The 27988-nt window shown below is 39.1% G+C and overlaps 2 protein-coding genes across 3 annotated transcripts in view; both read left to right on the top strand.

The window, feature by feature from the left end:
- The first annotated feature begins 317 nt into the window (after positions 1–317).
- On the top strand, positions 318–19995 carry LOC116041530 (S-adenosylhomocysteine hydrolase-like protein 1). The gene is made up of 17 exons (XM_031287445.2): positions 318–828; positions 5576–5687; positions 6897–7040; positions 7459–7559; positions 9496–9598; positions 10405–10499; positions 10714–10820; positions 10914–11030; positions 12007–12070; positions 12454–12542; positions 13383–13453; positions 13948–14042; positions 14207–14305; positions 15785–15853; positions 16029–16107; positions 16313–16433; positions 16553–19995. The coding sequence occupies exons 1-17, from the start codon at positions 649–651 to the stop codon at positions 16557–16559; spliced, it is 1653 nt and encodes a 550-aa protein (XP_031143305.1). The 5' UTR covers positions 318–648; the 3' UTR covers positions 16560–19995.
- Positions 19996–20217: 222 nt separating this feature from the next.
- The window catches only part of strip1 (striatin interacting protein 1), a 9991-nt gene continuing 2220 nt past the window's right edge, over positions 20218–27988 (top strand). For both annotated transcript variants that reach the window (XR_004897554.1, XM_031287726.2), the window contains exons 1-19: positions 20218–20384; positions 21836–21905; positions 22028–22102; positions 22228–22362; positions 22506–22626; positions 22893–23068; positions 23162–23289; positions 23374–23556; positions 24241–24461; positions 24553–24618; positions 24726–24789; positions 24907–24978; positions 25225–25299; positions 25846–25943; positions 26374–26500; positions 26669–26769; positions 26887–26953; positions 27065–27169; positions 27285–27489. Coding sequence is in view for 1 of the 2 variants with exons in the window: in XM_031287726.2 (XP_031143586.1) it covers positions 20277–20384; positions 21836–21905; positions 22028–22102; positions 22228–22362; positions 22506–22626; positions 22893–23068; positions 23162–23289; positions 23374–23556; positions 24241–24461; positions 24553–24618; positions 24726–24789; positions 24907–24978; positions 25225–25299; positions 25846–25943; positions 26374–26500; positions 26669–26769; positions 26887–26953; positions 27065–27169; positions 27285–27489 (2197 nt within the window). In the remaining variant the exon portion in view is untranslated. The remainder of the gene's footprint in view (positions 20385–21835; positions 21906–22027; positions 22103–22227; positions 22363–22505; positions 22627–22892; positions 23069–23161; positions 23290–23373; positions 23557–24240; positions 24462–24552; positions 24619–24725; positions 24790–24906; positions 24979–25224; positions 25300–25845; positions 25944–26373; positions 26501–26668; positions 26770–26886; positions 26954–27064; positions 27170–27284; positions 27490–27988) is intronic.

Raw genomic sequence — 27988 nt, 5'->3', positions numbered from 1 at the left:
TATTCAGTCTAGTAGGTAGATTACTGCCAAAACAGCATATTATGCAAATGAGATTGTGTGTAGAAATTTCCTGATTAGATTGCAAGTGGATAAAGCAATTAAAAGAAAGTTTCATATGTATGGCTGCTTTTAGAACAGTTCACATTAATCGAGATACGATGCTATAGTGAAATGTGCATGTTAAATTTAGCCGAAACAGAACAATTATATTCAATAAATTACATAAAATATCTTTCTTGTCCCACTCTCCCCTGAACGCAGCTGTATAAATATAACGCCCCCCTCAGTCTGTTGGTTACATGAGAACGGTTACCGCCCTCATCATATGAAAGTTACTCAGCCAGGTGACAGCTGAGCCAGCGGGGACTCAAGTGTATCTCCCTACGGCTGCACTCTTCGCAACATAACAGACAACATTAGGACATCTGTCAGCACCACATCTTGCGAAGGACACACAGACTGTTACCCCACTGTTGCTTTCATGTTCTGTTTTTACATGTACGTAATTTGAAAGCCTCTCTTACGCTCGTTGTATCACAGTAGTTAGCTAGCAAGCACGCATTAACGTTAGCTTCTCTGACGCTACTACCAGAGAGGACTCTACGGTTGTATTTGTGACCGGTCACGTTTTAGACAGACATTGTCAACATGTCGGATCCGGCTGGGGAGGTGAAGCTGGAAGTGAAACAGGCGAGCAAAGAGGTGAAAGAGAGCGAAAACGTAGCGGAAAAATACTCAGCCATGACCGTAAGCAAGAATAGCGAAATGAACATGGGAGAGCTGTCGTCCGCCTTCAGCGCTGTGCCCACTCACAAACCAGTTAAAAAGGTAAGACCGTTCAGCCAACCCCCTTTATACAGTTTGGCAAAAATGTATACGGTTTTTGTAAAAATATTGTAGCTAGTGTAGCTACCTAATTTCTCTGGTAATCATTTGGGTGCGCGGGGTCAGGTGTACCTTAAGAAATTGGGTTCACACACAACAGGTCATACTGCCTGCCTGCCAAATAAATGTAGTTTGGTAAATAAAAGGAATAGCCCATACCTTTACCCTCCACTTGCAAGGTTAATGCATTTTACATCCATGTTTAACACAAGAAATGTTACATTAAAGCAAAAAAAAAAAAAAAAAATCCTACACCTACACAAGAAAGTGGTGCACTGCAGAAAGATTAATAGTGTATGTGATTTATACATATGGTACATTATTAGACATTATGGGATGTTAAAAGTTTGTTTTCCTTTACCCCAGATTGTGAAGTAGTAAGAAGAGACAGTTTTGGCAAATTGTTTGTGCTTAAAAGGATTACAAAGTAATAGGAGGTCACCACTGAAAAGTCACCTCTGTCATATTACCACTGTCGACATGTATACTATAAGTTTGTTTTAATCTTCACAGTTGTGCTTCTTAAACAAAAGGACCAGATCAATTCATCTTCTTGGTCTTTGCAGTTTTCTTATGTTTCACGTAAATTACTTGACTTCCTTACCACAGTCAACTCAAGGAAACAACTGTATGATTTGCTCATTGTAACACTCACAAAAGAAGGATGTTAACTGACACTTTCATGGACCAAAGAAGAGGTGCACCGTGAATTCCTGGCTACTTTAGTGTGGAAAGTATTTCACCTTTAGTAGCACACCTTATTTAAATTGGAGTGGACAAATGAATACCAGTTTCGGACAAAATGCAAACTATAATGTGTTTTTTTACACTGAGCAAACATATAACACATAAAAAAACACTGAAGATTGAATAGTCAGCCTGGCAGCCTCATTATAGAATAGTTTCACATCCTCATTCTCTTTCTGGGAGGAACCTAATGTTTCAGCAATTGGTTTGCACATTTTGGATCTCAAATAGAACAGTTGAGATTAGTTATACTGTTGGAATGTAATCAGTTGTGCTCACTTGGTAGATAGGGTATGGAGACATTAACACAAGGTCAAGTAACAACAAGTATGATCCAGTGTTGAATAATAAAACAAATCAAGTCATGGTAATACAGTTAATGTAATTCACTGTTATTTTGTATTAACCCTCTTATGTTAATGTTCTGTAGTTAATATTTAGGTATTGATGGTTAAGTTAAGTTGCAGGCTTACAGATGATTATGCAAGAAAATAAGATGAAAGATGAGTCAACTTCAACTCTTTCAGCCAGGTGACGTAAAACATACATAAACATAAAGCACACATCAACTTAACCCTTGTGTTGTCTTTGGGTCAAATTTGAACCGTTTTTCAAAAATTTCTTTATTAGAAATATGGGTTTCCTTTTAACTACCTAATTTTAATTATCCAAAAATAACATGGATGATTCCACACACCGCGCTTCGCAAGTACAACAAAAGATAGGATCTCTACTTTCATTGACTTTTGGGTGTTTTATAAAAACAATTTGCATTTGAAGAAAAAAAAAAAAAAGTTTCAAAACCAGACTGAACGTTGACATATACCCTTCTGTAATTATCCTTCCTTTAATATGAGTCTAAATAATTCATAATTTCTGCTTCTTTAACTCAAGAATTAGGCATTATTTCCTAATAAATGAGGATTATTGACCATGAATTCCAAAAAATGTAGTAAATGTAAAACTGGTAATAAGTTGGTGTTAGGGGTTGTTTATACATGGAAAAGAAGCGTTAAATGTAAAAAAAAAGAGCCAAAACATTGAAAAAAGAGACAAAAGTGTTGATAAAAGAGACGAAAACGTCAGAAAAAGTGTTGATTTTCAGGACGACAAGTACATGGTCGAATGGAAGACAACACAAGGGTTAAACATAGGATACATTAAGCATAATGTAAATACATAAAACATAGTGCAAAAATATGTAAAACAAATGCTTAAACCAGGTCACATAAAAGAATGTACATCAAGTGACAGCATAACATTACACTTGTAGTACATCCAGCCAATTCAACCCAATCATCAGTAGTTATAACAACATTACCACCATCCCTTGGCATTAGTCCTGGATTCTAGAAAAAGCACGTTGTAATGCAATGAATACAGACAATCTTTTATGTGGCTCTTAAATAATTAGATCTGAGGGAGCCACAATCCATCAGTCAGTATCAGTCAGGCTTTGGGACCCTGTAACCAACACCATCCTGTCCAGGGGGAAATATTTAGTGTCTTGTCGCCTTGTTGCCATGTTATTTTCACTGGTATGTGGAGGCTTTTCAGTACCAGGCCTAAACCTAGAAACTAGAGACCGACCGTATCAGGGTGAAGAACCTGATTCTCACTCAATGATAAGAATGAGGCTGGGACACACTGTAGTCTCTATTAACGTTATTTTCCAAATAAAAAAAAAAAAGAGTTAACAATCTCACCTGGCATGGTGAAAAAAAACCAAGAAAAAAAACCCATTTGTCCACTTCTCCATACCTGGACTCGATAACGTTACCTAGAGCAGTCATTCCCAAACTGGGCTACTGCAGGTGGTCCATGGAAAAGCAAAATAAAATATAAAATAATAGTTTTTTAACCTTCATTTTACCAGGAAATTCCCATAAACAACTTTTTTTTTTTTTTAAACCAGGAGTAGGCCTACTGTGTTTTCATTAAATGTGTATAGGGCCAGAGACAAAGAATGTTGTCATAATCGCATCACACGTATAGCCTTTATAGGCAGTTTATATGAAATTTTAAATTATAAATGGAATGAATAAGGCCTATTATTATTTTAATTTCCAGTTAGTTTCTTGATCTTGCGTTTCTGAAATGTTTTGCGGATGTGCTGTTAAGTGGACAAACTCACATAGCCTACTTTTTGAGGACTTGTAAAACTCTGAAGATTAATAATCCCCTAAAATTGCCAAAGGTTTTGCAATTTTGACTATATCCAAATGTTCTTATGACTGTATAGATTTAATACTCCATTGCTATGGAAATAAGCCTGTTGTTCAAATTAACCTGATTATGCCAGTGTTTCCTCTATGTTGATTTGACTGTGGCGGCCCCCCACGGCAACATTTCTGCCCCCCACGGTATCAGAAATAGGGCTGCATTGTTAGAGTGCATGTCGGAGAATAGCGCGTCACTCTGCAGAAAAAGGGAGAAAGGAAAAAGAGACACCGTCCGGATGATAAGCTAGTTGAGATTGTGTGTGTGCGTCCTTGAGAACTGTAAGTCGTATAACTTATGTTGTCGTTTAAGCCTGGTCTTGCCAATTTAAATTAAGTTAACTGGTGATTTTCATTGTTTGTGTTCTTCACCTGCTAGCTAAATTGCACGTGGCTGTTGATTCGATATAATAGCGATTGCTGAACGCCCTTGCTCACGTTTGTATTTTAGGTGCATTATTTACATGCTGAAGTAGTTAGACTGCATTAAGATAATGTAATTAATAGTGGGTTTATTGTTATTTGCTACAGAATGCTTAGCCTATATGTCTAGATCAAAGTTGGCCTATATAGTAACTCAAAAAAACCAGTTCAATCACAACTGAAAATATGCCTCATTGTGTGTGTTGCTTGTGTTGCAGCGAAGTGTAAGTTCCGTTTCATGGGGTGGGTGGGGGTGGGGGGGGCAGTGTTCGGACTTACCCCCACTGCTGAAAAAAAATCCTAAAGGAAACACTGTATGCCCTTGGGCGCTTGAGTAAATAAATAAATAAATTTGTGGCAGCTGTTGTGTGCAGTAAACTTTCTTTTAACGAGCCTGTTGTACTGATGCGATGACAGTTATAGTTTTAGTGCTAGTAGGCCTATTAAGAGGTGCGGATTAATTCAGGTAGGACTGTGTGTAGACATATTTTATTATGTGTATTATGAGGTGGTCTGTGAAAATTTTTGATTACAAGTAGTGGTCCACCCACAAAGTTTGAAAACCCCTGACCTAGAGGATGTTTTTCTCACTATCTAATGTTGCTTCAATGCATGCAAAATCCCTGTCAACAAAAAATTCTGCTTAGAGCTGTGGAAAAAAAGTTAGCTGACCAGACATAAAGCTAGGAACACACAACAAAAACATCAATTTCTTCCACTTCCACACACACTCACACTCACACACACAGCTTTGCCTGAGCATGGATTAACTACTTGTATGGATGCAGAAAAATAAAGAATAACCAGCAGATGAGACTGCAACAAGCTGAATCTAAATAGGGTAGTAGGCCAGTCTAATAATGGTTGTAATTAATCAGTAGTTACAATTCAGATGCGTACGCCAATCACTTTCAAACCACAACATTCACAATGATTACACAAGCATGAGTCAGATGTGGCCATCGTCTTGTTGGTGCAATGACTGTTGGTCTGCAGCCAGACATCTATTTTTGGCAGTACAACAAAATAAGCTCACTAGTGAGTTTGAGTAGGATTATCATATTGCCACGATTTCTTTTTTTTTAAGCAAAGAACTTCATTTTCCTTAATTCCACTCAATACACATCTGGCCAAGGCTATAAACAAGACCTCAAGCAAGACAACAAACAAAAACAGTTCAACTCTCATTTTTATTTGTTTTATGACTAGATTTGTATCCATTTGAAAAAGCTTCAGTTTAAACATCTATGAAAGCATACAGTGTGTAACATGACTTTTATTTATTTTTTATTATATATCAGCAAATCCAGTTTGTGGAGGACAAGCAGGAGTTCAGCAGGTTCCCCACCAAGGCAGGCCGTCGCTCCCTGTCCCGCTCCATCTCTCAGTCATCCACAGACAGCTACAGCTCAGGTAAGAGAGAGATACATGTGTGCACCAATGTTCAAAATTATCATAAATTATGAGTTTATGAATGTCTTTGATTAAAACAAAACTGTGTTATTATATATTTTAAAGGTGTTCTAAGCGATGTTGGGTGACGGCACTTCTTGTTGACGTTCAAAGTATTGTCAAACAAAACGGAGGCTAGCTCGCCCCTCCCTCCTCATCCCGTCCCCTCCCCCTCCCTTCCGTGCACCAACCCCCACCCCCAAATCCTTCTTGTCGGTTATTGGCTGGAACACTGTTTATGTTTCGTGGTGCAGGTTGGCGCAGTTTGTTTTTGTTGCCGTTTGTGGAGCCTGGGCTGTCTACAGAGACCACGTTTTTTTTTACAGTGTGTTCAGGGGACAGGCAGCTAGTGGATAGTGAGGAAATGTTTGCTGAATGTGACAAAAAAATTTTGTAGCCTAAAACACGCGTGGCATCGCTTAGAGCACCTTTAACTGAACTTTAGTGTGGTAAAGGGTAGGGGTGCAAGATATATCGTCTCAATATCGTTATCGCAATGTATCGAAAGTGTCGCAATAAGTATGCAATATATTTGTTTATTTTGTGGAGTGCTGCGTCCCGTCCGTTGGCTGTGTGGCTTAGTTGTGTTTGATTTAGAGCTTGCTTGAAACGCTATAATGACCATTTTTCATTGGCCAGTTACCGTGCCACTTGCACATGTTAGTGCACGGGTCCACTACATGACAAACCCTATGGAGCATACCACGTGACGTGTGTGCATATTTCAACAGATTGACAGTGTAAGTGAAGAAATAGATAGAGACAACAAAATGGAATGAATCAGAGAAGAGAAAGAAAAGTTGTTCTCTTTATTTATTTATTTTATACTGTACAACCAGTAAAACATGTCCTGTTCTGTAGACATGGTCCTTATTTATTTATTCATGTTGTACCAGTCCAATATGACAGTCAGTTGAAATAAACCTTGTGTTGTAAGAAAACTTGTTTAATTTGTTATGAATCTATTTTGATGTGTTTTCCCGAAACTTTTGTAATTTTACATATGTTTAAAAATATCGAAATTAATATCGATATTGCAGTATTTATAATCAATATCGCAATATCACATTTTGTCAATATCGTGCAACCCTAGTAAAGGGAGATGGGGAATATTACTCCTTCTGTGGCTTTAATTTAGCAAGTTCTTTAAAAGCCTTGTTTCCTCTACAGCTGCGTCCTATACGGATAGCTCTGACGATGAGTCCTCACCACGGGACAAAACTCAGGTCAACTCCAAAGGCAGCAGTGACTTCTGTGTGAAGAACATCAAACAGGCTGAATTTGGCCGACGTGAGATTGAGATCGCAGAACAAGGTAAGTCACAGGGACAAAGTCACTTCACCATTTTTATTCTTGAATGTTGTCTAATTCATCTAAAAGACATCTGTCATGATATGGTATGTTGAACAAGTCATTATTCAGATTTTAGAAAATATCTGTATAATGTATAATATATGTTGTCTATTGATTAGTAGCTAGTGTCCCTTAAGATCTTCTGATCTGACTGATTTAATTTGATCTATTTAAAGAAATAAAACCTGACTACCAATTACACCATATCACCTCACATTTAGAAAAATGAACAATTTGGGATTACGTTATAATAAACTCATTTTTCTATAAAGACTGTTTTATCCAGCTATATTTTCTATGGATAGAGAGTGGGAATTTGAGTTTTGGGAGATCATCTGCTGTTCCCACTTATCCCTCTTTTATGTTCTCTCGTTTTCAGATATGTCTGCGCTGATCTCACTCAGGAAAAGAGCACAGAGTGAGAAACCGTTGGCAGGTGCCAAAATTGTGGGCTGCACTCACATCACTGCCCAGACTGCAGTAAGATTTCTCTCTGACTTTGAGCTTCAATGCCCAGGCAAAGGCTGTGTGTGCAGTGTGATGCCTCTTAATCCGGATAGGGTTCTTTGTCAATTTTATTCAGTTTCTGCACTACTTAACGGTCTAGAAAACACCTGCCAACTCTTGTATTACCTGAGTGTTGAATGAATAAAGTGCTGTGGAGTTTTCTGTATTTTAATAAAGTACACAATTGGCTGTGTTCCATGGACAACTCAGCAGCTATCAACAACCAGCTGATTCCACTGAGCCAAATAAAGTATGCAACGAGGTGGCAGACACAATAAGGACCAGAGGGCTATTGCACAAAAGCAGAATTTATAAATCCAGGATAACTGATAAAGCGAGGCTTGACCTAGTCTAATCTGTGCATCCTGGCTTGGTGCGTTTCACGTAGACCAAGCCAGGCTGGGGAGGAGGTTGAGGTCGAGCCAGGATAAAGTAATTCGGATAGATGCGCGTTCACGGCTTTCTTAAACAGACCGCAAGGTCGATCACAGATTTACTGATGCTAAAGTGGAGAATACGCGTTTTGAAAATGAACAGTTGTACTCATTGCCTTAAAGCAGCCATATTATGCTCATTTTCAGGTTCATAATTGTATTTTTTTTTCAAAGTTTGTATGTGTGTGGAAGCACCAGAGACACTACATAACACCCCAAATCCCAGAAAAAGTGTTTTTTTCATAATATGGGCACTTTAAAAGTGAGCAGAAGACAGCCTAATGTTACTCAGGAAATTGACCATGAAGTTTAATTACAACCACTAATATACAATGCTAGAATAGGCCTATAATGTGTAAATCTCTCTCTCTCTCTCTCTCTCTCTCTCTCTCGCTCTCTCTCTCTCTCTCTCTCTCAAATTGGACTCTGAAATCTAGAAACTATGAAGATAATTAAGTAATAAACTCAATGCACACTGTAAACATGACTGTGACTGTATTCAACAGTTATTTCCCCCCCAGCTAAATATAAGGTCAGAAACCATTGTGGTGTCCTCTCCCTGTTGTTTAATGAATGTACAGTAGCCTACACTATATAGATACTGGTCAAGTGAACTCAGACTATAATTAAGGAGGATTGTACAATTAGGATAGGTTTTTATAATTGTACAATCCTCCCAAATTATAGTCCCAGTTTACTGGAAAGAACACAAAGTGTGTGCTATGGCAGATAAAATGCACATGGAAGAGGAACATACATGATCCTTTATTGTTAAAGAATACAAAAAGAAATAAATCAACTAAAATAATTAAAGGTGTATTGGTCTCTGACCAGTCTGCCATTGTTAGAACCACTAACAAGTGTACAGCACTTTATATATTATCCTTCATCACTGACTTCATTTAAAACACATATGCAACTGTATCAGCCTTTTCTAATCATCTCAACAACTGCCATAAAATATTCATCAAACTTCTAACAACAATATGAACAGCATAAACGCAATGTAACAGTAACAATGTCACATGAATATTTTTTAAAATAATGGTCACAATGTTAAAATAACAGTGCTTAACTGAACAGCATTATGCACCTGTTGTATTTTAATGCAGGCTAATAATAATAATAATAATAATAAGGTAAAACCACTGCTGAGTGAACAGAGAAGTCCCCAGGATTAATAAATCCTGGCTTTTAGCCTGGCCAGAAGCAGGCTAGCTGCACAGAATAAATCTCCATGGTAACTTAGGTGCCTCTTCTTTTGTTCAACCAAGTCAAGCCTAAATTCTTCCAGGATAACTGGAACATCCCAGCTTAATCCGTTATCCTGGTTTTGTGCAATAGCCCCCTGGTTGATTGTAACCTGGAGTAATACTCAAAATAAACTAATAAAATGATTGAATTGCCATCTGTTGTGTTTGTGTTTGCGACCAGTAAATAGTTTTTCTCATTTGACCATTTTCTCCTGTTTTCAGGTCCTGATCGAGACTCTGGTGGCTCTTGGCGCTGAGTGCCGCTGGACTGCATGCAACATTTACTCTACACAGAATGAAGTGGCTGCTGCTCTGTCAGAGACTGGTAAGCAGTAGAGAAGGTGAAGAACATTTAGTTTTGGAGCTCAAACACCCCGACTCACTTTTACCTGTAATCAGTGTTGGCGATAAAGTTGCCAACACAGAGGTGTGAAAGTCATACATGTTTAAATTGCACTTGATTACAAACAATAAGGTGTTTTCTTATGAGCACAGGTGTGCTTTGCCAGCTTTTATAACCAAGGATACTGTTTGGAAATGTTTAATTAACTCTTGAAATATCAGCCCTGTCGAGATAATGGGAACACTTAAGATTTGCCATTTGGTAAAGCCCTTTATCTGCAGTTGCTATGTGATGGTTTAAGTAGTTTAAGTGTGTGTGTGTGTGTGTGTGGGGGGGGGGGTTACAACAGATTTAGGAGGCACTCAGTGGAGATCATGGGGGTTGAGTATGTGTTCAGTAAGTTATTGCTGTACATAGTCTACTGCATGCTGAGCTGTTTCATGTGGAAAAAACCTACATTTTCATTCAGCTATAGGGCAATTAGAAAGCGTAAATGTCTGCCTCTGTTGAACAGTTCTCCAGCTTGCTCTTACACCCAATAATGATATTCACATCGTCTCTTGGGAGCTATAAGAAATGACATGTTCACCAATATGTAATGTTGAATTATTAGGTGCTGATAATTCTGAACCAAAGTGTTCTGTTTTTCTAAATAATTCACCTCACAGAGTCAATACTGTAACTTTGCCCTCATTCACTGAAAATGTTTCTTTGATGGCAGCTTATAGCCACACACAGGATTGTTGATGTAAGATTCTTCAAGATGTGCCCCATCTGCTATGTTTCAGGTGTGGCTGTGTTTGCCTGGAAAGGGGAGTCTGAGGATGACTTCTGGTGGTGCATTGACCGCTGTGTCAACAATGAGGGTTGGCAGCCTAACATGGTACAAGGGAAAGCTTGTTTTCTACCTTTTGTGAAGGGGACAGTTTATGTAGCAATAGACTGTTATGTGAATGATCTAGACAAACAAATGCCTCAAATAGCCATTAAAACCGCCACAGGAGCAGCCATTATTGTCACATTATTTCAATTAATAGCTATTTATGCGTAAATATTTGCCTCGCAATTCATTTATTCAGCTTTTTCTTATCCGTTAGATCCTTGATGATGGAGGAGACTTGACACACTGGATGTACAAGAAATACCCCAATGTATTCAAGAAGATCAGGGGCATTGTAGAGGAGAGCGTCACTGGTGTTCACAGGTGATTTAGTGCTTAATAGATAGGTTTCCTTTTAAAATATTTTGTGACACACCCACAGAAACACACAACTACCTTACTCTTGCCTCTCTCTAGGTTGTATCAGCTGTCTAAAGCTGGGAAGCTGTGTGTACCGGCTATGAATGTAAATGACTCTGTGACGAAGCAGAAGTTCGACAACCTGTACTGCTGCAGAGAGTCAATCCTGGATGGGTGAGTAGGCTTGACTTTGAGGTATTTGGTTGTTAGCAAGACTGAACAATAAGTCGAACTGATGTTGAAACACTAGTACGGTTTGTTCATTGGATAGCTTGATTTTGGGTTGGAAAGAAATACAACCTCACAACGAAGGCCCTCCGACTGGAAAGCATCGGCTCAGCTGTGAACTCACCAGCACATTCAAGTCGTAGTAGTGTTTTTTCCCCGAGTGATAAATGAGAAAAGCTCATCAGTTCGCATCAATTACTTTATGTCATTACAGTAAATTCTTTCAGCATGCAAAAAAAAAATAGGTTTCGCAATCCACAGTCTAGTTCAGCTGTTCAAAGAAAACGGCACATTACTTTTCCTTCACTCCTGAGTGTGTTGTCAGCTGCCACATCAGACCTTTCATTACTGTAACACTGGAGTGACGTAAAGGTCAGGAAACATTGCTGCCATCACCCGGTCCATAGAGAAGACATTTGCATATCACCTCAATAGCTTTTTAAAAAGCTGTTGCCCTTGTAATGCTTTTCTGATGACTCTGCTCAACACTTGGCAAAACAGCCTGAGAACAAAACTAATGCCTTTATTACCCTCCTGTTAATTATCACCACGGAAGTATATAAATAGTCTAGCACTCTTCAACAATGTCTCTGTGTCGGGTCACCGCTTTTCTGGTTCCTTCTGATTAATAATCTGCAAGGTACACTGATGTCTTGGAGCAGGTGTTTCATTACGAGTTGTGCCACTAAATATCGGCATCATCAGACCTTTAGATTTATTGCACTGGGATGGAAACTAATGCTCTGTTTTGTAAACAGCTTTTATTCAAACAAACTTCATATTATCCAGAACTGTAGAAAGTTAAACTGTCACACAATTTTTACTGTATATCAGTATAAAGATTTTGGAGTCGTGCAAATACAGATTGGCAGTTTCTCAATTCCACATAAAAGTGCTAATGTTATGCCTCAAACCTCTCTAGCTTGAAGAGGACCACAGATGTCATGTTTGGAGGCAAACAGATGGTTGTATGTGGGTACGGTGAGGTGAGATACTTCCGTTAACGTTAACATGTCACATACTAATCTATCTTTATCATGTAGCGGTGAAAACGTTCATGCTGATACATTGCAATGCTAAAACCTCAGACAGCTCAGGCCATGGACTCATCACACGACAGCTCATCACATTTCATTGGATAGTGTTTACGTGTCTGATTGTTGAGTCTAGATGATGTTAGAGAATCAAAGTCTGCAGGACTAGGAGATTAGTAGGCTTGTCATGTTAAATATCTACAGCCTGGTTTTGTACTAAGATGGCTTGCGTTTAAATACTGATACATGCAAGTGTAATTTCTTTATTAAGGTCATGGTAATAATTGACATATGTAACTCTGCTGGTCACACAGTATAACATCTTGTCTTTTCAGGTTGGAAAAGGTTGTTGTGCTGCTCTGAAAGCTCTGGGAGCCGTCGTCTCTATTACAGAGATTGATCCCATCTGTGCCCTGCAGGCCTGGTGAGGAAAACAAGTGGAATGATTATGCAAACTGGATGTGTTGAATGTCAAAAATATATGAATAGAACAGACAGCGGTATAGATAACATAGCATAGCGAGCCAACCCCTCGCCATTCCGACAGCCTGCCAGAAGGTCCTAGCCGACTTTTTGTCTTCCAGAGGCTGTAGCAGGCTCAGATTTGGAGATAGTGTGAAGATATTGGTATCATATGAAACGAGACGATCTCTAAAGAATCCAGTGGTACCAAATAATGCTAGCTATGTCAGGAAGGTGGCTAAATAATGCTCCAAAGTTAGGCTTAAGGGTCTTAATATGCTATTTTGGAGGGATCTTTGACAATTTTTATCAATTCTTGAGTGGTCGAAAATGGGTAAATTGTGCAACAAATCTGTTTTACAAATAGTATCAAACCAAAAACTGCTGCAACCACTTATGAGACATACTGTAAGTAAGCATGAGAATGGTCATCATAAACTCATGTCGTAATGTACTAAAGCCCTATACACTTTCACAATTTATTTTAAACATTTAATTCATTAATCAAGTAATTTTTATTTGCTGGTTCACAGCTTTTAAATGCTGTATACCACTTCTATGTGGAATCTACAGTTGACCTGCTATCAGCCCGTAAACATCCCCTGTCTACCACCCCAATAGGGGACGGAATGATGTTTTGTTAATTATTTAACAAACACATTGTGAGATGACTGTTTAGCTTAAATTAAACACTACTTTGACCTAACAGGGACTGCAGCCCTTCAGCTGAATTGAGTTGGTTGTCAGTAAATAATAGTTTCCTCACTGAGGATGAATGCTGAAGCTCTTCTTTCTTTATCAGCATGGATGGATTCAGGGTGGTTAAGCTGAATGAGGTCATTCGCCAGGTTGATGTCATCATCACATGCACCGGTAACTCCTTCATTTTTATAGCCTTTCAGTCTATACCTGTCTGATGACATAATAAATGCCTTTTGTTTCATGGTTCTTTTGCACTGTTCGTGTGCTAATTTTGTCCAGTGGGGCAGACGATGTACGCTGATTAAAGGTGAATATGTGCATTTACATGCAGTTTAAAAAAACAATTATATTCGGGTAAAGGCAATACCCCGGTTTCTCAAACGCCATGTAAACACCTAACCCTTAAGAAACAACAAAACAGCGTTGGCCGAATCAGCAGTGGGCCAGCGGAAGAAAAAGTGGCGAAGAAAAAGCCTTATTCTGACCAGTTGTACTTTGGCAGAGTGCCACCTACTGTAACGGAAGTAGTTACTCCCGTCATTCTTCCCATTCTTCCCCGCTCATGTATACGGGGAAAACTGTCATTACCCAGTTATTCTATAATAACCGGGTAATACCCCAATTACTGCTTTGAATGTAAACGCACTTATTGTGTCTTTCTGTAGGGAACAAGAATGTGGTGACCAGAGACCAGCTGGACCGAATGAAAAATGGCTCTATTGTCTGCAACATGGGCCACTCCAATACTGAGATTGATGTGGTAAACTAGTGCTTATGATAAAAGAATTCAAAGTCCAAATCTATCCTACAGTCTGGGATAATGTATATTTGCATAAACCTATGTGTCCTAAGAGGTGGGTCAGTCACATTGTGTTGAACTATCATAAAGAACTTAAGGGTGACTGATATTCTCATCCCTTGCAGGCAAGTCTTCGGACCCCTGAGCTGACCTGGGAGAGAGTGCGTTCTCAGGTGGATCACGTCATTTGGCCTGATGGCAAGAGAGTCATTCTTTTGGCTGAGGTAATTGGCTATATCTGGACGTCTTGCAACCATATGTGATAAATACAGATACACATCATGACATGACGTGATGAATGAGAGTTCATGTTTTAAACTTCCTTATTAATCTGTTAGTCTCATTTGTGGAGAACATATATTATTTTGCTTGATGTGATAGCAATTCTAAGCAACTGAAACACAAAAACAACAATGAATATAGCACCATAATATATAATGTATTATGATATAGACATAAACACTATTTGTACAACATACAGTGACCCCCAATTTGTAGAAAAAGTTCAAAGGACCCATCCATATTACCCACTATAGACCGATGAAGTCTCTTGCAGTGACTGATCATTCTCAATTTCTGGCTTGTCAAGAACACAGCAACATGTTGATTTTGAATTGAAAATCAGTGCTTAGCTTTGGTTTTCAACTATTGAAATCAAAGGTAGGATTGGCGATTTCCCCCAGTATTTTTTTTCTCTCTTCACCCCTGCCTACTTACGCTCGTTCAAAGAAAAATACAACAGACACAGTGTAGCTTACCGGCTGGTAGCAACAAAAGACAGGTGTAATGTTAGCTTACCGGTAGTCTTGCATTGCTACCTATCTCCCCAGCACTGTGGAGTAAGGTCTGGCTACATAACGCATACATTCTGGGATAGGAGGAAAAAAACGCTCTGGGTTGTTAGCATTTCTTTAAACCAATCATAATCGTCTTGGATCTGGACGCAGCAACGATGGCTCTGCAAAATGGTCTCTGGAAAAGGAACTTGTTTTGGTGGAACATTTGCACCCCGCAAAAGAAATGCCACATACAATACTAAATTAACTGTTCACACAATACAGTAACGTGGGCTATTTAAATTAGCTGGATACATGGTTAAACCTCATTTGCTTTTACCAGTGTATTGCCGTGTGTACCTCGTCCACAGCGATCCCTAGCAATCTTGCCATTTTCAGCGTGTAGCCTTCTAGCTCGAAGTTTTGTTGTTTCCTGAAGCGAACAGAATTTGAAAAACGCAACACAGAGAGCGGAAGGGGAGGGACATCAGATGTCAGGCAATTATCCAGGAAATGTAATTCCATTGATCCAGACTAGTTTACTGGTAGCATGCAGCTTGACCTTTCCAGACACCATGGCCACTGCCGGAGTCATCAGTGTGGCAATATTTTGCCTTCCCTATGAGCGAGGTATGTAACAAACAACAATGGTAAAGCATGTTGGCTCCGAGCGGACTCCATGGTGCATTCATGTTCACCTTGTTAAACTAATGGTGCATTCAATTGCACCTTGTAAACTGAGAAACTCAAGCTATTGTTGGAAAGTACCTTTCCTTAAATCGAAAGTCAAAAACGAATCGTGGATTTGGAGAATGGTGACAACCCTAGTTGATATGGAAGGTTTCATAATGTTGGCGCAGCAATATTCTTAAACCTAATTGTTTTGTAAAACCTATGTTCTTGATAACATGGTGTTTTCTTCCACAGGGACGTCTCCTTAACCTCAGCTGCTCTACTGTCCCTACCTTTGTCTTGTCCATCACAGCCACCACTCAGGTAACATGTTGATACTATCAGACAGCCTGCAATAAGCTATACATCAGCTAAAGACACACAGTAGTTATTGCTGCCGTCCACTCAAAAGTTAATGGTTACATTTATTGCTCTTCATTCAGTTCACAATGTGCATCCATTTTCAGTAACAGTATTATTAATCCATGTTTGTGTTCAGGCACTGGCCCTTATAGAGTTGTACAACGCTCCTGAGGGACGATACAAGCAGGATGTTTACTTGCTTCCCAAGAAGATGGGTGAGAATATATACTGTAGATACATAACCCTGACCTGCAGTTTCGAAGTGTTTAAAGCTTACAAGTAACATTACTCATGGCTGGGCTGTAGCACTGGAGTGAATTAATCTATTTCTCAGTCTGCTTTAAATTTCAGTTGTGAGAGTGCATGTGAATCTTATCCATGTGTATCTCTTTCTTACTAAACCATTTTTGTGTATTTCAGATGAATATGTTGCGAGTCTGCATCTGACCACTTTTGATGCCCACCTGACAGAGCTTTCTGATGAGCAGGCAAAATACCTGGGCCTGAATAAGAATGGCCCTTTTAAACCCAACTACTACAGGTACAATTCTGTAATATGTTGCAACTATGAAACTAAAATCTATAAAATAAGTATAGCAATTGCTGTTGACATTTTGCTATTAGGCATTTCCTAACTAAACCTGTTCTTTGTAATCACAGGTATTAGTCTGCAGGGGAACCACACCTCAGCACACCTAAATGTGAACGCTACCAAACATCACCTATTCCTAAGACAAAAGAAAGATTGATGTACTGTATATATTATGGCTATATTGTATTTTATACTCTTCAGAGGATACACAGCTTATATTTAGTTGTATTTCACTGACCACATCGAGTTTTGCTTCACTTGCTGCTTTCTACAGAACTGCACATGGCACCCAGCTGGCTATGAAACGTCAGCGTGACCATAGCACCTATATCTGCTGTTCTGTGAGATTATTTTCTGGTTCATCTGTTTCCATACCTGCTGGCTCATAGGTTATTTCAGGTTCTGATAGAAAAATGTAATAATATTTCAATATATTGTGCCAAATGTCTGTGATGGGATAGGGTTACAGTTGTTGTGAAATGTTAATGGTTAGTTGTGAAATCAGTTAAACCTGCACTAAGTGATACATTTTCTATAAACGTATTAAATTCCTTCAGTTAATGCTTGAAATTCCAAACCCATAAAACTAAAGCTCACTGAACTTTTTAGCTGCTGTTAGCTCCTTGTTTTGGCTCTCTCATCAACCTCCCGTATTAAACTGTTAGCAGCCATTTCCAGAAAAAAAAGCTTAGACAAGCCTAGCCTTACATAAAACGTCAGAGAGCTGATGTAAACTCCTGGCTGGTGAAAAAAGTCAAGTTCCAAATAGTTCTCTCTGGAGTATGTGAACCAAATCAGCTTAAATTTGCCAGGTGGCCAGAAATGTGATTCCCATTTAGGTGTAACTGTGTGTCTGCTGGATGTTTAAGTAGGCAATTATTTCTGACAAATGAGCCATGCAACGTGATATCAGTATATGTAAATCAGGGCTGTTACTGCATTCCATTTACCTCGGAAGTCAGAGCTGGGACTGACGTTTCACCCGAGTTGACCGCGTTCCAGTAACAAGTCGGATAACCATTATGTTTAATGGGGTGGGGTGACTCGAACCAGGTTAACCATTGTTAGCACTACCAGTTGATAACTGACACATATAACCTATGTGGTATTTGGCGTGTACAAACATGGTAGCAATATGTCCACAGATAGAAGATGGACAGTACTGTGTGAACGACTGATTTAATGAGACGCAAATAATGCAGAAGTGCTTACAAACAGAATATTCATACAGCTTTCACTACTGATGATGCACAGAGCAGCCATGCTGAATTGTGATGTCGGGGTTTTTGAGGTTCTCTCAACTTTCCGAGTCCGAAATCTAACTTCAGGGAGCCTTCTAGTTGAAATTTTCGACTGGGAACTGGGAAATTCCGACTTCCCAGTACAACTGGAACGCGTCAAGAGTTTTTTTTTTTTTTTTTCTTGTTTTTTTTTTAATTTGTTTTTGCCCCCCAGTGGTAAAAAACACTTAATGCAGCTTTAAAGTTTTCTCTCTTTTTCGATGTGGCAGCGCTTGCTTACTTCATACATTCCATCCACAACATACAAAAGAAATGGCCTGTTCTCTGTAGTGTCATCCACATTATTGCTAACCATCAGCACATCTGGGCAAAAAAGGAACTTCAGCACTTTTTGACTATAGCAAACATAGGATGAGAGCTGGGCATTTATTATCTTGAAAATAAAACAAGCCAATTTGAGTTTTTGGTGTCTGATAAGAATAGTATCTGCACCTCAGGGCATTCGAATATCTGAAATTATTTGTAAATGTATTTTTACCAGATCAGCACTGTCTCACTGTCCTCATGAAATTATTACTTACAGTAGAACTGTAAAATAAGTTTAGAGATTTTGATACTCAATGTTCAGAGTTCATTTACTATTGCAGCTATGTACAGTATGTTCTGTGTAGAGCTAACGTAAGTCACAGACTACATGTTGAACAGTGTTACATAAAGTATGTTTATGCTGTATATGCAACAGCCTCTGATCAGCCAATCTCATTATGGTATTTGCTAATGTGCAAAATTGAGTTTACTGTTTGATTTGTCACAGGACTCTGATCTTGTGTTAACTAGAGCATGTCTTTTTCAACGGAAAAGTGAACTTAAATCCACAAATGCTCTGGGCTCAGACACGGACAAGCTTTGTTGTCAACACATTTGCCTCGACACGTGTTAGCTTTACCTTCTTTGTTATTGCCATTATTATAGCTATTCTAATAACACAATGTTGTGTTTTGTTTCGCTTTTCATTGCTCAAAAGGCTTTGGCACAGTTTTGTGAGGCTTGATAAATGCACAACTTATTATGCCACCTTCTCTATATTCTTTTGTAATACAAACTATATAGTGTGCAGGTAGTAGTTGTATCTTGCTGAATTTAAGGCTTTTCAACACATTTTAACACGCTGTATATCATGCTGGTGGTCTGTGGGCTGATCTTACTCCAAACATTTGACAGTGTTACTGTCCCTGCAGAGGATTTGGCACCTTTTTACCTTGTTAAAGTGTTGCACCACATGTATTTACTCAGTATCTTGCTGCATCACCCTTCACAAAACTTCAAACTTAATCTGCAGAGCCACAGGTAATTCCTGTATTTCATTTTTGCAGTAATTTCAATTTTATTTTTTTAGATTTGTGTCACTTACTCCTGCTGTTTATTTGTATAGTAGTCTACAGGATGCTACTATGAAGTGCTTTCATATTTGCACCCACAGATTTAAAGGCATCAGAGCCAAGAACATTCAGTGAGGACATCAATGTCAGCAAAAAGAGTGCTGTAACCATGGTTACTGGTCAATTGACAGTGCCTTGTGACTCACTTAGTAATTTCTGTTCACATGTACAACTGTTTCTCCCATTATGGTATTGTGTGAAACATGGTTGTTATTCTGCAATATTCAGTGATAGCTATGCAGCGAAACACACTCAGTTTTCTACTGTATTTTACTTCTGCAATGGTGGACAGTTGTAAAATCTGTGCTTTTTACATTACTCAAAAAATATGCATTACTGTAAGATGACTAACATGATGAATAACTAACTACTTAGTGGGCAACATTTTACATTCTGTTGTACTTTTTGCATCAATTTTAATGTATATGTTTCATCCCAGTTTAATTTCTTGTAACAATCAGACATTTAAATGACTTACAGTGGTCCTTTTTATAATAGCACTTTTGAATTCCTTTTGTTTTAAGAGATGTGTCATTTTACCCTTATTTTAACTCTAATATAGAGACAAATGAATGTGTTATTACTGGAGCAAACAGTTTTACATATGTCAAATTGAAATAAATAAGCATACCACTGTGATTTGACAGTTGTACACTGTTGCTGGTTTTATGTTTTTGATGTGTAGACAAAGTTCTGTAAATGATTAGCTATAAAGTAAGCCTATTTTCAACACTATCTGTAGTTTAGTTTGAAGAACATAATTTCAGCAGTATACCACCGTTACATTTCTGTGCACAGTTCCCTTAATAAACTGGTGTTTAAATTTGAAAATGGCTCTGATACATAATTTCACAGACACATTACACATGTCACAGGTATAGATAGATACCACCAACCGGGCAATGAGGGCAACTGCCCCAGGGCCTCAGACCCCCAGGGGCCCCCAAATACCTCAATTCACCTTCAGTTGAATTGAATACCAAATAAAATAGAGGGCATATATCACTTTTCCATCCTTTTAAAGCAGTAGTTACATTGTGATGAAATATGACAGAATACAGTCCAACTCTCGCATATCAACTGGTCTCGCGAGAGGACACTTTGCCCAAAAAATGGACGTCGGTGGGAACAGTGGGCTTCCTGTAAACAATAAACCGAGAGCTATGTTGCCTAACAAAAGCAGGGTCGAATTTACCCGAAACCCAAGAAAAGATTCAGAGGTACGTAAACAGAAGTTTGTTATTACTTTTCAGCCGACCAGTCATAAACAGACGAGGTATTTTCTGCTGCTGCTGTACGTTAACACATAACGTTAGCTAGCTCTGTCAGGTTAGCTTAACTATTATTTCTGACATTACTCGGCGACGTTAACTAACAGCAGCAGCTGAGGTTCTTGAAAGGGTTAAAGTGATTAACCTATATTTCTTTCTTTTATATAGCTGTGCTGATGTAATGTAATTACTTGTTGAAAAGCAGTGTAGCTTAGCAGGGGCTAGCTAGCTGATATTAGCTAGTCACAGGCCAGGCTGAACTGTCTGGCGACCTGTTGAAACGGAATCTCACAGGCCTTCTCCTTTGAAATGTATTGGTCTGGTGTGTTCATGCAATTTTTATTATATAGTTATATGTACACCAGGGAGCCCCTATACACTTATAACGAAAGCAAAGTGAACCAGAGCTCTCTAGCATGACAGTGGGAGGTTTCTGCGAAATTCATATGCAAGAAGATCACTTTCAGAATTCATGTTTTCATGCTTTGCTCTCTTGTCATCTTTTGAATAATCTGACAATAACAGGATTTAGAAGGATTACAGCTGAAACCACTGTAAATATGATTTGGAGGAATTTCTCTATTTGCCATAAACTGATGCTTGATCAATAGTCTGTTCTTGTAAATGACAGACTTTCTTACAATGTTGAAAGCTTGGAAGAAGTAGCTCTTTTACTAAGTTAAAGTAGAAATACTACAATGTAGAATACACCCCATTACAAGGAAAAGTTTTGCATGATACTTAGGTAGAAGTTAGAGCTGGGCAATATATCGATATTATATCAATATCGTGATATGAGACTAGATATCGTCTTAGATCTTGGATATCGTAATATGGCATAAGTGTTGTCTTTTCCTGGTTTTAAAGGCTGCATTACAGTGAAGTTCTGTCATTTTCTCAACTTACCAGACTGTTGTAACTGTTCTATTATTTGCCTTTACCCACTTAGTCATTATATCCACATTACTGATGATTATTTATCAAAAATCTCATTGTGTAAATATTTTGTGAAAGCACCAAAAGTCAACACTACAATATCATTGCAGTATCGATATCGAGGTATTTGGTCAAAAATATTGTGATATTTGATTTTCTCCATATCGCCCAGCCCTAGTAGAAGTACATATTTTTTTTATCAGCAAAAGTAACATCAATAGTAAAAGTAGTCATAATGCCTTCGACTGGCCACTTTCGTTGTGTTTTATTATCCATATAATAGTATGGATTATTATTATTAGTGATACTTTATGGTGCAGCTGGTCCTGGTGGATTTGATTTAAACTACTTTATATTCTGTTGGATAGTCAAATCAATGCAAGTTGTAGTTAGTTGGACTGTTACTCTAAAGTAATAATTTCTTTAATCATAAGGGCATAAAATGTGTCATGTGTTGTGCATAGGGGCTGTCGGAGTCTCCAGACCTCGAGTTTGAATATGCTGATACAGACAAGTGGGCTGCAGAGCTGTCAGGTTTGTGTGTGATCCTCATGGACATTGATATTTCCTGACTCCTTTTTGCTCCCCTGATCTTCATTCTTGCAACATATAGTGTTTTCAGATGATTTATATATATTTGTTTATGTATCTTTCAGAGCTCTACAGTTATACTGAAGGACCAGAGTTTGCTCTCAATAGGAAGTGCTTTGAGGTCGAATTCAGAACACATGGTATGTAGTTAAACGTACATACCCTCAGTCAAATCCTAATTAATTCATCGTAAACAATTAATTACTTCTAAGATGAAGTGGGTATATATATTGAGTTTATTATCTCCACCTCGTTTGTGTCTTAGTTTGTGATAGGAAGTGGACGGAGCTTGATGCAGCTCAGCACAGAGCTCATGCCATGCGCCTCTTGGATGGTCTGGAGGTGATAGCCCGGGACAAGAGGCTGAAGGCTGCCAGAGCCATTCTTTACATGTCTCAGGGTCAGTCCACATCACTTAAAACTGGTTTAGCATGAATTAATTATGTAGAAAAGGAAATCTTCCCATGATGGCAATTGATCAAGGAGAATAGTTTTGGTTTTCTCGCCGTATATTTCACAGTGGGTCATTTTCTTTCTCTCTAGGAACCTTTTCAGAGTGCAGCTCTGAGGCTGAGGTGCAGTACTGGATGAGATACAACATCTTTCTGCTGCTGGATGTGGGGACCTTCTCTGCTCTGGTGGAGCTGCTCAACATGGAAATTGAGTATGTTCTCCATCAGTTTTCTAGCCATGCAGAAGCCATCCCAAATGGCTTATTCCTGTATTTTTTTCTAAAAGATGTTAGTCTGGAAAACATTCAAAAATGATAAAGCTTGTTGATGAGAAAAACCAGCTTTAGCATTACCAGACCACAGTGAGCAAAACGAAAAAATTGTGGGTTGGCTTTGCAAGAACTACAAATTAATACATTTTTGTTGTGAAATTATCAGTCTGGAGAAGAGTATAAGACATTTACATTCTCCCTTTCAGCAACAGTGCTGCCTGTAGTAGTGCTGTCAGGAAACCAGCCATCTCCCTTGCTGACAGCACAGATCTCAGAGTGCTGCTCAACATAATGTACCTGATGGTGGAAACGATACAACAGGATGACCCAGCCGACAAGCCTGAATGGAAAATCATCAGAGAAACCTTCAGAGCAGAACTGGGTAAGTTTCATCAGTATCAAAAGCTGCAGTCATGTCAAAGATACAAGCAAAACTTTCCAGGTGAACTATTTCCACTCCACCTCTCCAAATCAGGGTCTCCTCTGTTCAACAACGAGCCGATGTCCGTCATGCTCTTCGGTATGGTTACCAAGTTCTGCAGTGGTCATGCCCCTCACTTCCCAATGAAGAAGGTGTTGTTGCTGTTGTGGAAGAGCATACTGGTGAGTCACATTAAATGCTCCCACACGCCAAAAAAGTATCATCTGAAGTTAAGAGACATGTTAAAATCCTCTCTTCTGTTTCAGTTCACACTCGGAGGGTTTGAGCAGCTCCAAAGCATAAAGGTTCATAAGCGTGTGGAGCTGGGTCTCGCCCCTCTCCCAGAGGACAGCATTCGAGTCATTCGCAGTATGAGGGCCGCTTCTCCTCCTGCGTCTGCATCCGACCTCATAGAGCAGCAGCAGAAACGGGCGCGCCGCGAACACAAGGTAGGCATTACTGCTGCTCCCTGCTCTCAAACCAAACATATTGTAGGTAGCAACACGACACAAAGATGGCTTCTTCAGTCAGTATTTTGTATTAATATAATAACCTGTACACCATGCACTAGAGGTGTTGAAATTAATCAAATAATCGATGCATCGAATTGTGGACATGGACGATGCTGCATCGATAATCGGCCGGGCCATAATCGGTTATTTCTGTTTACAATTTAATGTATGCCTAACAACCTTTCTGTTTACATATTCTGTTATGTTTTGCACATTCAGGAAGTGCCATGTGCTCAGTGCTGTAGTTTTATGTATCCAATATATTTAGTATTAGAGCACTGCAGAATGTTTTGTTTTTGAAGCTTGAAAAGCTATGAATTAAATATCCTATATGGCTTTAATAGAAAAATGTATTTGACGCATTGTGATGCATCGAGATATCGAATCGCTGACATGATAATCATAATCGAATCGGGAGATCAGTGAAGATTCACACCTCTACCATGCAGATCTTACCTGATGTTAGTGGTTATGCCTTCATGCTGCCAGTCCAAGCCATTAAGTGCCTATGTTTGTGCACATATTGAGCTTCTCACTTTTACAGTGTGGTATTATATTTTCTGCCTGTTGCCCCACTCACAATATGTCCATGTCTTCACTGTCTACTTGTTTCTCACACAGGCGTTGATCAAACAGGACAACCTTGACGCATTCAACGAAAAGGATCCTTACAAGGCTGACGACTCTCGTGAGGATGAGGACGACAACGATGACAATGACAACTCTATAGAGGCAGAAACGTTCCCTCTAGAGAGGGACGAGGTGATGCCTCCGCCTATTCCTCACCCTCCATCAGATAGGGTGTCCTTACCCAAAGGACTGCCGTGGGCTCCTAAAGTCAGGTATTTATTGATTCCTTCCTCATGTACACAATCTAGAAAGAAACACATGACCAGATGTTTTGTGTTGACATTATTGTTTTTGCTCCAACAGGGAAAAGGACATTGAAAATTTCCTGGAATCAAGTAGAAGTAAATTCATTGGTTACACACTTGGAAAGTAAGTTTTCTCCTCGCTTAATTGAAATGAAAAGTAATGCAAGACTAATATTGTATACTCTTAACTGTATTGTGTGTGCTGAGGTTATTGTTTTGCATGTCTTGCAGTGATACAAATACAGTTGTTGGCTTGCCTAGGCCAATTCATGAGAGCATAAAGACCTTAAAGCAGGTATTGCGTTGCCACTCGCTATATTTCATTGACACTTAGTATTGAGTGAATACTAAGAATTCCAAATAGCAATAGTGCTGCCAGAGTTTTAAATATCAAGTTTTCATCTTTTTTCAGCACAAGTACGTCTCCATTGCTGAGATACAGATTGCAAAGGAGGAGGAGTTTCAGAAAACCCCTCTGTCTGGGGTAAGTTACGATGATTTCCAACATCTTGGCACTATGCAGTTTTTAGCATCCTTTCCTATATGTTTCTGAATAAGCCATACAATGCACTGAATTCACATATTAGAGGATGAGGTGAAGTCTTTACTCTTTCTTCTGGTTAAGAATAGCAGAAGTTTTAAGACCTGACCTGAAGAACTGTCTTGAGGTGTCATGGTGACGACATTTTGTGTGTTTTATGTCTCTTGTTTTCTCCCTCCTCCTCATCAGGGTGAAGAGGAGGTGGAGATGTCCTCCATTGAGCTGCTCTATCAGGGAATTCTTCCCAGTTTGCCTCAATACATGGTTAGTGCTGTTTGGTGTCAGGTATACATTGTGGTACTGTGGATAATCTCATATGACTTAAAATACAATTCGCTTGACACAGCATTTATTATTTACACTTTCAGATGGTTTACATGGATTAATGTTTCCTAATAGTTTTGCATTGTGGCATATACTGTAATAATCCTGCACAGAAAAGACTGGGTTATAGCATATTTCAGTGTGTTTCAGTTCCTTGTATTTAGGCAAATTAAGACACAGAAAATAGACGGAACAATCCCCTCTGAAATAAGGCAATAGTATGTTCATATTACACACTGAAAGTACTTTTTGTGCGATAGGAAGTTAAATTTCCATAGAAGCAGCAAATGTTAGAACTCTAATACAGAATGTTGTAGCTTTAAGGCAATAAGACAATTTGAGCATTATATTTATATCCCCTACAATATCATCACTTTATATGTGTTAATAGTCACTGTTTTTTATCGCACAAATATCAACAGAAGCAGCCATGAGCTTCCATGTCAGACTGTAACTGACTCCATGGTGTCTCTCTCTGAATGTCAGATCGCTCTGCTGAAGATCCTGCTCGCAGCAGCTCCAACTTCCAAAGCCAAGACAGACTCCATCAACATCCTGGCAGACGTACTGCCGGAGGAGATGCCGTAAGTGATGCAGTGCCTCTAAAAGGGTTTTAACAGCGTTGCCAGTTCCTTCTCCAGTGCACACACATTATGTTCTAAACAAGGACATTATCCTAACTTTTCTTTCCTAACACTTTTACAATTATATTTATGTCTGAAGTGGAAATTACTGCTGTCTGCTTTTGAAGAAACAGCAGCAGGAGTGACTCTGTCAGAACATTTTCACAGTAAGGGCATGTAACAACATCAAGGAATAACTCAGCATTGTATAGCCAAGGGTCTGGTTAGCATGCGTGGAAATATTTTGAATTCAATCTCAACATAAAAGAATCGAAAGGTTGTCTGACCTGAATAAACCACACACATCAAAGTGAAAGACTTTGTAGATGTCTCTCTGAGGATCACAGGGATACTTAAATAGGTGATTGATGTGTCATTTCTGAATCTGCAGGACCACAGTGTTGCAAAGCATGAAACTTGGTGTTGATGTCAATCGACACAAAGAGATCATCGTGAAGGCTATCTCTGCCATCCTGCTGCTGCTTCTAAAACACTTCAAACTTAACCACATCTACCAGGTACGGACGACACACACACACACACACACACACACACACACACACACACACACACACACACACACACACACACACACACACACACACACGCACAGGTAAAAACAAGTATTGATCTCATTCAAAAATGTCCTTCTTCACTGAATATGTCTTTGTGTGCTTATCTCATAGTTTGAGTACATGGCTCAACACCTGGTGTTTGCCAACTGCATCCCCCTCATTCTGAAGTTCTTTAACCAGAACATCATGTCTTACATCACCGCTAAAAACAGGTACTTTCAGAGACCTCTTTAAATAACTAAAATCACGACTCTCATTTGCAATAAACGATAGTGAAGTGTACCTAAATTGCCTTTATTTCACTGCTCTCAATTTTCTTTCCCCAATAGCATTTCAGTACTTGACTTTCCTCATTGTGTGGTGCATGAGCTCCCGGAGTTAACTGCAGAGAGTTTGGTGAGTTTTCAGTTGTTTTATAGTTGTCGCAATCTGATCAAGCAGAGTGCTGCTTTTGACTGCTGATGCAAAAGTATTTTTTTTTTATCTGGAAATTTTTGTCGTTTACAGGAAGCAGGAGACAACAATCAGTTTTGCTGGAGGAATCTGTTCTCTTGTATTAACCTTCTGAGGATCCTCAACAAACTAACCAAGTGGAAGCACTCCAGAACAATGGTGAGTGCAATACTCATCAAGTAGCATCTATCATGACGGATCGTGTCATGTTTCCACGCATGAAAAATATAATGTTTAAGCTCTCAACGCTCTTTTCCCTTTATTTCCCTCCCAGATGCTAGTGGTGTTTAAGTCCGCTCCCATCCTGAAGAGGGCGCTGAAGGTCAAACAGGCCATGATGCAGCTGTACGTCCTCAAGCTGCTTAAAGTGCAGACCAAATACCTGGGACGTCAGTGGAGGAAGAGCAACATGAAGACCATGTCTGCCATCTACCAAAAGGTCCGACATCGGCTCAACGACGACTGGGCCTACGGGAACGGTGAGTGGAAACACAACGAAATGGCCAGTATGTATTCATTTTAATGGTGATAGAAGCTTTAGCCTGAAGAAGGAAGTAGACTCAAATAAAAGCAGAACTAGTTTAAACTGTGATAAATGTATTTTTTCATTGCATTGTAGTGTGTGTCTGTTATTGATTTGCGGGACATTTCCAGTTGACACAATTAGAACGTTAATTGATAGTCAACTATCTTTTTTTTTTTTTTTTAAACAAAGATGGCAAACGATTTGGACTGTTGATCAAACAAAAGAAGCTGTTAAAAGATATATGTATAATAATATTCCGGGCGCCCGGATAGCTCAGTTGGTAGAGCGGGCGTCCATATTTATAGAGGTTTACACCTCGACGCAGCGGGCCCGGGTTAGATTCCGACCTGTGGCCCTTTGCTGCACGTCATTCCCCCCTCTCTCTCCCCTTTCATTTCTTCAGCTGTCCTGTCAATAAAGGCCTAAAAATGCCCAAAAAATAATCTTAAAAA

This window comes from Sander lucioperca, chromosome 6, assembly GCF_008315115.2.
Source record: "Sander lucioperca isolate FBNREF2018 chromosome 6, SLUC_FBN_1.2, whole genome shotgun sequence".
Taxonomy (NCBI): domain Eukaryota; kingdom Metazoa; phylum Chordata; class Actinopteri; order Perciformes; family Percidae; genus Sander; species Sander lucioperca.
Note: the sequence above shows the minus strand (reverse complement) of the source record. Positions and strands in the feature narration are given on the sequence as shown.